Here is a 13,168-nt window from a genome sequence, read left to right as displayed (position 1 = left end):
GTAGTTTATTCTAAGGATTTCCTTGCAAGAAGAAAAAGGAGCTTGCATAAAACCTATGTCTGTGATATATGTTGTGCTCACACAGCCCAACAGAGGGTTGTTCTGCTGGAGCTTCCATGACAGCAAGGGCTTTGCTATGTGTAATTTTAATTACATGACTTGTAGCCAAACCAGGGGCTTAAAAAATGTAAGGGGTGTGTGTGTGTGTGATTTCCATGCTGACCACAGCTTGTAGGGAGCTTACCTCTCCCTCTCCAGCCATCATCCCAATGGAAATCCACTCCCGGCACTGCAACTTGCAATCCAATTGGTGCCAATGGAATCTTTTTTTCCATTGCTAATTGCAACTGGAAGATGGGTGAATACCATTGGGATCACAGCTGTGGAGGGAACGGTGCTGTGGTCCCCTGCTTGCTGTAGCGGTGATGGAAATTATGGGGCTCATACCCAAGACCATTTTTAAATATCCCTTGATTTGGCTATAAGCCGAGTAATACCGTATGTTGTGTATAGCTAAGGTTTCCTGTACGTATATTTTTACATCTAACTACGGGGGAGTCATATGTCACCTACATCATTGCTAACTGCGACAGGATCATAGGAAGCTGCCTTATACTGGGTCCATCAAGGTCAGTATTGTCTCCATTGACTGGTAGCAGCTCTGCAGGGTTTCAGACAGGGGACATTCCCAGTGCTCCTTGCAGATGCCAGAGACGGAACCTGAGCCTTCTGCCTGCAGTGCCAAATGCTCTGCAGCTCACATGGGTGTAAATTTTAGACTCCTGGTGAGCAATTAGTTTTTTGAAGCCCACTTTGAGTGTGAAGTAAAGGATGGAGAATCAAGGCACCAACTCCCATCTCTCTCGGTTGTGTGCTGGCAGGTCTGTTACCAGAAACACAATTCCCATCACAGCCCTCCCGTTCTCCACTTGATGAAAAAAATTGGCAGCTAAGCAGCACTCCTTCTTGGGCCAGATTTAGTTTTGATTCCATCAGTTTCTGATCTTGACTTTAGACAGTCTCTTACCAGCCTGGGAACAAGAGCAGCAGCAACTACATTTGATAAGAGGGCTATTAAGTTTGGTAGGAACTTGATAATTTCAACAGAAGAAATTTGAGCACATGCTTTGCTCTCCAGGTGCAGTCAATGAGACCTAAAGTACCCACTTTTCTCTGGATCATGCCCTTTATTCCTGTATGCTAAGATTACAACTATTACCGCCTCTGCAGAATATATATATATATATATGGAATACATCAAAATGACATATTGAAAACGTGGGAAACGCAGGCTCTTTCACTAGCTATACACTTATGCAATCAATAGAAGAGCATAAAAATATACACATATCAAATAAAGAAAGAGACATATAATAATGAGTTGTACCAAGAGAAGATTCAACACTATTTGAAGATCAAAGAGACAGCTAAGCCTAATAAAGTAGTAAGAATGGGTTACGTAGTTTATTTAGGCTACCTGCATATAATTTGGACATTTGTCATGTTGAGGCAAGGTTTAAAGAAGCAGAAATCCTGCTATTTTAAGCATCTGCTTCTTGTTCTTCCCTAACTGCCCAGAGTGGCAGGGGCAACACAGTCAGATGGGCAGGATATACATAATATATTATTATTATTATTATTATTATTATTATCATTATCATTATTATTTTATTTACTACTACTACCACCTATTTTTGCCTTATGGAGTTAACGTGGTAGAACACATGGCTGCCTTTCTTGGGAAGACATGGAGAGCACCAAATTTATGCAGGTTATTCCTGTCTGTGTTTCCTCACAAAGTTCTGTGCGTGGAAATTGGCAGAACAGATGCATTGCTACTTAATAGTTGGTGAGTGAAGGAGAGACGGCCATTTAAGGAAAATAGCAATTCATCATTGAAATAGTTCCATCTGCTAGCCAGTCATACAAATGTCATCGGATCTTGTTTTGTTTTGTTTTTTGCTTCATTTCCCGTTGATTAGAATTGGAGAAACCGGAGGCTGGTCCTCAAAGGGATGTGAGCTGTTCTCTAGAAGCCAGAGCCGAATTGTTTGCCAGTGCAACCATATGACCAGTTTTGCTGTCCTAATGGATATTTCAAAACGTGAAGTAAGTGCAGTTTCGTGGCGATTTTTTTGGTTTGCTAAAGTTATGAAATTAAGCAGGTTTGATTAGATCTCCATCAGTGTTTTGTGTTTATCTTGAAAGGCAAATCACCAGTTTATCAGAACAGCGTGCCTTGACACCAATTCCTGTTACAGTTAGTTTGCTTGTTTTTACTAATTGTTTTGCATGCTGCCATCTTACACTGTAGATTTCTCTGAAACAAGTTACATCTCCACCGCATTCCTGTTGAATGTGTTCATCTCCATCACATTCCCTGAAGGCCCATACAAAGCGGCAGTATGGCTAATTATATAGAGTGCCTGGAATTTCCACCCCTTAGTATCAGTTTTTTCACCCTTCCAATTTCCAAGTTGCTCTGCAGCTTTAATTCACCCTAAGCTTGAGAAGGGAGCTGCTGTGACTCCCATTTTACAGATGGGGAGGCTCTGCAGTAAGCCTTCTGGGAGTTGACATGATTCCTTTCCGATACAACCCACTGAATGAAAATGGCCATTGAATAGACAGCCATAAAAACTGGGCAGGAATCCTTGGCTTCCCGAATATAAACAGAGTTGTGCCTGGGCAACCATTACCATGCACTTGTCCATGCAAGGTCTCTGCAGGCTAGTTTATATACACTCATGTTTATATGCACACACTGCTCTGTATCCTTCTGTAGGTGACTGTGACCCCTAGAGCCAATTGCTGACCGTGTTCTGGCAAGGCAAAATTGCATTCTTATCTCCAAAATTATGAGGGCTAGAAACACTGAAATAAGTAAGCCTGAAAGTCGCATATTTCATGCCACAGATTCTACACAAAATTCTGATTATAGGCAAGGTTAGCTGTAACTGAATGAATCTGCACTGTACCTATAAATAGTATAGTATTCAGTGCATGGAATTACCCCTGCCTCTTGAAAGATTCTATCTTCATAAAGGCTCACAAAAGGATTACTTGAGTTTACTAATCTAGAGTATGCTCTTTCCTATTGATCCGGATACACAGTTGAACCTCTGTTCTTGAATGTCTCCATTGACTAACGTTTCAGAACCCGAATGCCAAAATCCCAGAAGAAAATGCTTCCGTTTTCGAACGTGCCTTGGAAGTCAAACGGCTTCCGCTGCACGTTTTTCATTTTTCTCAATTGAATTTGCTGACAGCCCTTTGCGTCTCGGTTGTTGAACGGTTTAGAAGTCAAACTGTCTTCCGGAACAGATTATGTTCGACGACCGAGGTTCCACTGTACTTCAGGAAGCTATACATTTGGAAAGAAAAAACAGTAAAAACTTGCTTGGTGGTTTGAAACAAATTTAATTGTGGTTTTCTTTTTATTGCTAAGAAAAACCATCAAGTGAGTTGAAGGTACCTGACATTTTTTAAAGGCATTTTTATCACTCTTTGGAGTCACTACAGTTCCCACTATGTGATTGGGTGTGTGTGAAATTAACTCAAGTAACATTTTTATATACAGTATAGCACTTAGAAAGGGCATGTAGCAAAAATGGTTCTTCTTAACTCCACAGAATGGCGAGGCGCTTCCTCTGAAGATTATCACTTACACAACGGTCTCCATCTCACTGGTAGCTTTGCTGCTCACCTTTGTCCTCCTTGTGCTGATCCGAACCCTGCGCTCCAACCTGCACAGCATCCACAAAAACCTGGTGGCTGCCCTCTTCTTCTCAGAGTTAGTCTTCCTGATAGGAATAAACCAGACAGAAAATCCGGTAAGAGTTCATTTCAATGCCTTTCGCATGGTAGGCTCCTGCTAGCTTTTAACAGGGCACTAAACGAAACAGATCACAGAAGCAATGTTCGATGCTGAGGCTGCGGTGGCCCCAACCCACATTCAGTTTAGCACCGTTTGGGACAAGCAGAAGCCTGGCAGATGGTTTGGCTTTAAGCAGGAACCCTACCCTGTTCCTGTGACAAACGTAGGCAGACACAGAATTGCTAACAGATTGTTAAGAGGGCGCAAGACTGCATTGCTCATGGCTGAGTCCTCTGTATGCTGTTATAGCTGCTCCTCTCAGCACTAGGCCCTTAAAAGAAAAGGGAGAATAAAGCTGTGTTTGCGCTTTGGGAAGGTAATGGTGCTGGCACTATTTCTTCTTCATCTTTCAGAGTTGAAAGAAGTACCAGGCACAGTGGCTGCCATCTTATTTCCACATAATAGCTCTGATGCCTGACGGACTGTTGCTCTGTCAGCAGGAGGTTGAAGGCTCTATTACTAATACAGGGAAATTAGTTCGTGTTTAGCATTTCAAGCTTCACTGTAGCTATTAGCGCTGCATCATCTTTCCTGTGGGTGGTTCTTTAAAAAAAATTTGTGCTCATCCTTCGTTTTCAACAAGTCACTTCAAAAGGCCGTATTTTATAAACCTGAATTTCTGTTTGATAGAATTTCCAGAAACCAATTTGCTTTATGTTAGCATGAGAACAGCAGTCTTCTGCCCCTTTTACCTCAATTAACAACAATATACTACTACCTGTTTCTGTTCCTTAAACCATTTCTTAAGGTATTTTCTTTAGCAAGCTACATATTGCACAGTAAAGGGCCACTCCTTGAAACTGTAGCAGTGACTGTGTTTCAAGCAACTATTAATCCTTCCTTGTGGAATAAGAATTGTCCAAGGAGTCACACGCGGATGAGCATGAAAAGTCAAAGAATGTGGGAGCACACATGAAATGGAATTCCTCGTCATTTGGTTTTAGCTTTTATAAGTTTTTGTAAAGCAACAGTAACGTGGAAGGGAGAGGTTTCAACCATCCATGGATGATTGATGGAAAATAAAAATGATATATTTTTTTTGTTGCATACCTGAAATAATCAGTTTTCATCATGGTGATCTGTACAAAACAAATATTTTTAGAAGCCAACGCGCGCGCACGCACACACACACACACACACACACACACACAAGTTTAGAGCAGTAAAAACTTTTTATTTTATTTTGTGGGGCATGTTTTTAGTTTTCTTTAAAAAAAACTAGCCAGAGCAACTAAAACCATAATTCTCAAAGTGTGAGGCAGGTCTGTAGGGCTGCCAGGGGAGGTTCAGTTCCTCACCGACTCCTTTGTGAATGCCTTTATTAGAGGAGTAGTCCAGTGTAAGAGATGGTGACTGCGTTCAGATGAAATGATAAACTAGGCTTTATTGTTACATGGATGAACCTAGCTGTCGTGAGCTGGTATATTACCACCAACTCCTCCATTATGGCTGCAAGGAGGAGATCAGAAGCTTCAGCTTCCATTTGTTGATTAATCAGTTTTGAGGTACATCCAAACCCTAAGCTGTCATTAATCTTAACCAAGGGAAGGGAGCATGTGTCCCTCCAGATGTTTCTGGACTACAACTCCAATTACCCCTCATCATTGGCTATGCTCTCTGGGGCTGATGGGGAGTTGGAATCTGGAGGCCCACAGGTTCCCCACCTATGTAGTAAACCACCCTTTAGGCTAGCTGCAGTTTGTCCAGGCTTGAACAAAGTGCTAAATTGCAATTTCAGCTGAATTTGGGGAAACCACTTGAAGCATCCGTTCATGTTGAGCTATTTCAATTGCTTTTGTTTGGTTTGCTCATTGCAAACAGCTGGAGGGCTGTAAATTTTGATAATAAACCTGATTTGCAATGGGGGTTGAATATTGATTGCAACTGTACATGGCTAGGAGGCTGCATTCATCTTGGCAAGGCAGATGTTGGGCAAGTATTTCCAAAAGAGCACTACTACATTAGGATAAACTTTCTGTAATTAGGGAAGTTGTGATGGTGGCTAAAGGCTAAGTTTAGAGGCTTGTTTACGTCTAACGGAAGTCCATCTCTTGTGCCAGATTATTTTGTGGCTCAAAAGAGGCCATTCTAATTTCATGGCCTCTTTCTTTCTCTAGTTTGTGTGCACGGTGATAGCCATTCTTTTGCACTACTTCTACATGAGCACCTTCGCTTGGATGTTTGTCGAACAACTTCACATCTACCGGATGCTGACGGAAGTGAGAAATATCAACTTTGGACACATGAGGTTCTACTACGTCATGGGCTGGGGGATTCCTGCCATTATAACGGGTAAGGAAAATTAGATGATGAAGGAGGAAAAGCTAAAATGTTGGGGAGATACAGTATCTACGCTACAAAATTACAACTGTCTTATATCAGTATGGCTGTCATGGCTTCCTTTCAAAGAGTCATGAGAACCTGGTGACATTGCTGCATGTTCTCTGCTTGAGATGCCTGACATTTTAAAAGTTTTGCTATTTAGCTCTGGCTTTTGAACTGTTCAATAATGCCCCATATTTGAAACACTTCCATATGGACTTCCAGTTCCTTGTGGAGAGAAATTGTTTTTATAAATCAATGGATATATGCCCAATAATCCCTCCCCTTTCCTCGTGCTGGGCCTAATTCAAGAAATGGTTGCGTCCTTAGGATTATACTTATCAGTGGTGCCTTTAGATCAGGGGTTTTCAACCTTTTTGAGTCCACGGCCCCCTTGACAAACTACATTCTTTCTGCGGCACCCCTGTGGGGCTTAGGAGTCCAGTTATGTCACTCCTTTCCTGCAAAGCCAGCAGCCTCTCACCCTTTTTGAACACCCTCCCTTGTGCAGTGTTCCTTCAGCCTCCTCTCATCTCCCCTCTTGCGAGTTCTCTGGGCAGCCGCTACTGCTGCCTCTGGTCTCTGAGCTACTCCCTCTCCCATCCCAAAGAGAGGTGCCTCCTCACACTGCCCCACAGGGGCCTAGGAAGAGGATGCCCCCAGCCTTAGTGGTGCAACAGAGACTAGCCAAAGGTGAATGTGAGGCCAGCACCTTACCTTGGGAGGCAGCAGTGGGCGCTGCCAGCCCTGCATGGCAGAAAGGCTCCCCTTTGGCGCTGGGCACTCAGCTCCCAGGCAGGCCTTGCACACAGCAAGCACGAGAAAGGCCAGCTCAGTGCCTGCCTGCTTGCCTGTCCAGCCTCCCACTTGTCTGTTCATTCCCAACAGCAAGGACTGGCTGGGCTCCCTCTCCTCCTTGCTTGCTTACTCTGAGGCTGCCATAGCTCTTGGCAACCAGCACCCCCTGGCCAGCCCCAGAGTCGCCAGGGCTGCTGCAACAAACAGCTGTGCAAGCCTTTGGGAGGCAGAGATGCAGGAGGGCATCAGAGGAAGGGAAGGAAGGAAAGAGGGACAGAGGCCAGTGTTGCCTGCGGCACACTGGTTGAAAACCACTGCTTTCGATATTAGGAGCAGTTCAAGGCACAAAATTTGTACTGGGTGCCTCTTGCCCTACTTAAAGTAACTTCTGTGCAGATAAAGGGACTTAAAACATAACTGCATTCAAGTTGGAACAAGAATCGCACACATACCTCAGGAATAACTTCATTCACTTTATTATAATTACTTGGTTGCTTGCAGTGTTTTTCATATTCTGAGAAGAGAAAGAGGCGGATGTGCTCTAGATTTCACTTGCGCTGGTAGAAATATTCCCTCAGGCGCACAGAAAATGTGACCCTGCAGATGATTCTTTTATTATTTTGTTTACTATTTATTACATCTATATTGCCACCCATCAATAAATATCCCCCGGGTGTCTTATAACAAACAACATTAGAGGTGCAATATATAATAATTAAAACCAACAATTCAACAACAAAGAATACAGAAGCTTCCGTACAACAGAGAAAGTATAAATCACTTGCAGCCCTTGCTTCAAACATAGTTTAAAAGCCTGGATGAATGAAAAGGTCTCTACTTGGTGCCGAAAAGCCACAGAAGAGGCGCCAAGGAAGCTTCTGCAAGTTGGCTGTTCTCCATAGCTGAGTTTCCACTACACCAAAAAAACCCTCAATATATTTTTAAGTTATGCATATTTTAAGTTCCTTTACTCAGAAGATTTCTTTGCTGCTTTTAAGGACCACTACCTTGCAAAGCTGTTGATACTTAATAAAATGCACCAAATAAATGATCAGTAAAATGTTGTAAAACAATTAAAAAGAACTTTACATTCAACAAAAAAATGAAAAGAAAAACCAACATTGGACAAATAGCATGATTATTCTAACCCAGCATCCTGCATGACATTTCTGTGTCCAAACACCATCCCCCCCCCTTTAAAGGTGTCTTTAAAGCTCATTTAAAAGAAAGAAGAGCCAGAGTTTGCCTGACTTCCACTAAAATTATGTTCCGTGGTGGGGAGAGCACTGCAGGAAAAAAACCTGTTTCTTGTGCATCTGGTTAGCCACTGTGAGAGCAGGATGCTGGACTATGTGGAACACTTGCTCTTTTTACTTTGTTCTGTTCAGCATCCAGGGATTTTCAGTGCTTGGGGCTGAAAGAAAGCTATCGATACCTTTTCTCTTGTGCCTCTATGCTCCTGTTCAAAATTACAGCAGTCTGTCTCTATGTCTCATTAGTGAGTTGTGAGATGTAATCCTAGTAAGGTTTTTGGGGGGAGGGGAGGTGCACAGCAGGGTGTGAAAGACTAAGTATGCAGTGTTTGAAGCCAAAAACAATTTAAATAAAACTTTCTGAGTTTCTACTTGTTCTGTATTTTTTGCTAATAAAATAGCAATCATTAATAAAAAATGCTTAGTGGTACACCGCAGGCTCAAATAAATAATAATAATAATTTATTATTTATACCCCACCCATCTGGCTGGCTTTCCCAAGCCACTCTGGGCGGCTTCCAACCGAATATTAAAAACAGTACAGTACAGTACAGTACAATATAGCCAATAGAGCTTTCACGCAGTTTTTAAAATAGTAGCCAATTAATTGCATGACTTTTAATCAGTTAGTTAAAGCTGCAATCCTATGCACACATATATGGGAATAAATCCTGTGGAACTCAATAGGACTTGGCTTCTGACCATAGGACTGTGCTGTAATGTGAATAAAACTAGAGTAAAACGATCTTTGTTTTTAAGAGTATGCACAACAAGCAACATTCTATACAAGGCATTTCCTTCTACGCGAGGGAAGCGGAATGCTTTTAAGCTGCTCACTGCCACCTCCGATTTTGTATGTGCTTAGCTTATACATTAAAAAAATCAATTCCTTCCTGATTACAGTAATGTGGAATATCCTTTAAAACGGATCAATTTAATCCATTAAACTAAATATGGAGCTGGCACCAGGGAGTTGCCTCATTCCCATGAAGGGGCTCTTTGTCTGGGGTGAGAAAGGAGCAGCAGGGATTGTCCTATTTGCTCAGCTGTTTGTTGCTCGCCAGAAACTTGGAGCTGATGGCAAGTATTTCCTTCACCCATGGAGGGGCTTTTCTGTATGTACAGGTATGTGGGGTGGGGGGTGGGGTTCATTCAAGGATGCTGGGACAGGTGATGGAGGGCAGAGAAGGAGCGAGATGCATGCATGGCAAAGAGAGAAGAAATGTTTTTGTGGCTGTTCACATGTAGAGTGTCTGTGTGCATGTGAGAAGCAGGTACAGGTGTGTCTGCTCTGTAGGGCCCCAATTCAAAGTGCTGGTTTTGACCTATAAAGCCTTAAACGGCTCAAGACTGCAATACCTCAAGGACCGCCTCTTTCCATATGAACCTACCCGGACCCTGAGATCACCTTTTGAGGCCCTCCTTCGTATGCCTCCTCCTCGAGAGCTCTGGAGGGTGGCAACATGAGAATGGGCCTTCTCTGTAGTGGCTACCCATTTGTGGAATGCTCTCCCCAGGGAAGTTGGCCTGGCGCCTTCATTATACACCTTTAGGTGCCAGGCAAAAATGTTCCTTTTTAACCAGGCCTTTGGTTGATATGACTGACATCCTTTTTAAAATGTGGTGTTTTTTGGCAGGAGTTATTGAGTTGTTTTTATTTTGATTATATATATTGTGATTTTTAAGTTGATCTTTTCTGTGAACCGCCCTGAGACCTCCAGGTATAGGGTGGTATATAAATTCAATAAATAATAAATAATAGGGCCGGCCCACCCACGAGGCAGGGTGATGCAGCCACTTTGGGCAGCGAAACCCCAAGAGGGGCCACTCCCATGGACTCCACACTCACCTCACTGCTCATGGAGAGGCAGCAGTGGTGGTGGCTTTTGGTGAGGTATTGAATTATCTTGTGTGTGCTGCAAGATTTCGCCAGAACCTGCTACCACTTCGCAGGTGCCGCCACACATCCCTGGTGGGGCGGCAGGGTGGTACTTCTAGTACCAGGGGACGTCCCCTGTTGTTATTCAACAGCAACAGCAACATTGTTTTGGGGAAAATCATTATCGTGTTATTTCCATAATCGAGACCAACAGGACTTCCTGTGTTGAACATGAGGTTGTGCAGCAGGGCAGGAGGACACTCAAAATAGAGCCATTTTGTGACTGGTGCCCAAAACACTTACTCAAAATTCAAAATTTGTCCGCTGGCCCAAAGCGGCCAGCAGCTTCTGCTTTATAAATTATAAACTTTTCACGGACTTCCGGTTTTGCCGCGGATCGTTTCACGGGCAGGAAAGAGGAGTTCCGTAACTCCCCTAACTTTTGCTGGCGCAAGGGGGGTTCCGCGTGGCTAGCGGACCCCAGGAAAGGTCGGGGAGGCGATCCCCGACCGAACGGTCGGTCGTGCCTGTGCGTTCTCTTGCTATCCCGCGCGTACGGCAGAGGAGAAGAGGAGACCAGGGCACTGCGACGCAGTAAGAACATCGCGGCCAGCAAAGAAGCCAAAACGCACCCGAACGATTACGCCGGTAAAATTCCTTTTATTTTAACCCCAGTGAACACCCCGGGCGTAAGTTGACTGTGGAGAGAAGGGACATAAAAACGCCGAGAGCGTCCCACCCCGCGCGGTCAGAGACATTGGAAAAAAAACTTTAAAAACGTAGCGGGGGAGAAGGGAAAGAACGAACTGAAGTCTTTTGATTACGTGACGTTACCGGGGGATAAATCAGTGTTTTATTTATGGGGGATTGCATATGGACTAAAATATAGGAACCTGCTGGACTTTGAACTGACTGAAACGCACACACACAAGTCTAGAGTCACGAAACAAAGTGGCGAAAAGGGAGGAGGGGATACATTCAAGGCATGAAAATGGCGACAGAGTTACAAAAAGTATGACTAAGCAGACAAAGCGTCAGAGATCGGGGAAGTGACGTTTGTGCTTGCCACTACGAACGCTTGATAGTTAAAGAGACGTTGCCCCTCAGATGCTGTCCCTCAGTTAAAGAGACGCAACACTAGTAAAGAAAGGCAACAAAGCGACAGCCAGCAGGCTCCATTATATCCACTAGATCTAGCGACCTCTCTCCACCAATAAGCAAGAACGACACCGTGTGGTGAAACAAAGCCATGCCACAGGAAAATAAAAAATTGGAGAAAGTGAAGAAATTAAATGCTGATGGTGCAACACAAAGAAGGATATCTTTTTCAGACCAAGAAATGGAACTCAAAGAACTGATTCTGAGTCTAAAGAGTGACATAAGCGAAATAAAACATGACCTGGCAGAAATTAAGACTGAGATGAGTGAAAGAGTGAAAACCCTGGAGGATAAGGTGGAAAAGGTTGAAGAGAAATATGAAATCATTGCAAAGGACACCCAGGAAACCAAAAACCACCTGGAAAAATTAGAGGAGACCACAAACAAGTCGACAGAAATTATTCAAGAACTCCAATCTAAAAACCAAACCATAGAGAACGCGCTAGAAAAAATTACCAAGGAAAAAAGAGGTGGCAAGAAGGAAATGGAAAATTTAAGGAAAGATGTCGACAATCAAAAGGCGGCATTTGAAGCCCAACAAGATGCCCTTGCCCTCATGCAAATGAAATTAAGAGAGAAAACTCTGAGATTTCGGAACATACCAGTGCTACCACATGAGAACATAGAACAGAGAGTGATTACAGCCCTGGCTAATTGGCTACAAATAGAAGAACCCGAGATAGAATCAAAAATTGAAGAGGCCTTCAGGATTAACTCTAGAGAAGCAAGAATGAACAATTGGCCAGGGGACTGTTTAGTGTCGTTCACAACGCTATGGCTCAGAAATAAAATCTTACGGACTAAAGGGAAAAGGAAATTAATGATGGATGGCGCTGAGATAGTGGTTATGAAGGAGATTCCACCACATCTGCTACAAAAAAGGAAAAAATATCAATTTTTGACGAAGCACTTGCAAGCAAAAAAGATCTTCTTTAAATGGGAATACCCAGAGGGTCTTTCACTCTCCTACAAGGGAAGATGGAGAAAGTTCGAGACGCCAGACACTGCTGACAGATTTTACAGGACTTACTCGCAGCAACTAGGGGGAGAAAGGAATAGAGAGACTAAAGAAAGACAAGAACCAAGAGAGGAAGAAACAGACGTTGAACTGGAAGGTGAAGAGGGGGAAGCAGAGACAAGTGACCTGGACGACGTTGATGAAGAGGGAGCGACTGGGAATTGAATACCTCTGACAAACCTTTCCTCGGCTGACTTATTCTTTTTAGAATGGACACTTTTACAGGTTATAAACATTTTTTCTTTTTCTTTCCATTTTTTTTTCCTTTCTTTTTCTTTTCTTTACTTCTTCCATCAAAGCCTAACCTATTGTATTGAATAAACATGAGTCTTAAGGTAATTTCTTGGAATATTAATGGATTAAATAATAAGAAGAAGAGGAATAGGACAAGCCATATCTTGAAAAAAGGAAACTGGGATGTGATATGTCTCCAGGAGACTCATGTAAACAAAAAACATGAAAGGGTGCTAAAAAATGAGAAATTGGGATTAGAATTTGTAACTTCTGATATGAAAAAGAAAAGAGGAGTAGTTATCTATATAAAAAGCAAATGGAATCCAGAATTATTATGGATAGACAAAAAAGGTAGGATAGTAATAGTAAAAACCCAGATCGAGGGAGAAAACTGGATCTGGGCCGGGGTTTACGCCCCGAATGGCAGCAAAGTAACCTTTTTTAAAGAATTGGAGGACCAACTGATGAATTATCATGGTGACAAAATTATACTTTTAGGAGATCTGAATGGCATCAACAATCCGACCTTAGATAAATCAGGCCCTTCTCAGAAGAAAAAACAAAACAAATTTCCAAAAATTTTTGACGAAATGACGGAAAATTTAAGTTTGGTAGATGCCTGGAGGCAT

General features: G+C 42.8%; 1 protein-coding gene across 5 annotated transcripts in view; it reads left to right on the top strand.

Annotated features, from left to right (window-relative positions):
* Positions 1 to 13,168, top strand: part of CELSR1 (cadherin EGF LAG seven-pass G-type receptor 1) — a 172,534-nt gene that overhangs the window by 130,565 nt on the left and 28,801 nt on the right. For all 5 annotated transcript variants that reach the window (XM_060279376.1, XM_060279378.1, XM_060279377.1 and 2 more), the window contains exons 23-25: positions 1,983 to 2,109; positions 3,633 to 3,833; positions 5,995 to 6,169. In XM_060279376.1, coding sequence (XP_060135359.1) covers positions 1,983 to 2,109; positions 3,633 to 3,833; positions 5,995 to 6,169 — 503 coding nt within the window. The remainder of the gene's footprint in view (positions 1 to 1,982; positions 2,110 to 3,632; positions 3,834 to 5,994; positions 6,170 to 13,168) is intronic.

Source organism: Zootoca vivipara, chromosome 10 (genome assembly GCF_963506605.1).
Source record: "Zootoca vivipara chromosome 10, rZooViv1.1, whole genome shotgun sequence".
Taxonomy (NCBI): Eukaryota; Metazoa; Chordata; class Lepidosauria; order Squamata; family Lacertidae; genus Zootoca; species Zootoca vivipara.
The sequence above is the reverse complement of the archived record's forward strand: the minus strand, read 5'-3'. Positions and strand labels throughout refer to the sequence as shown.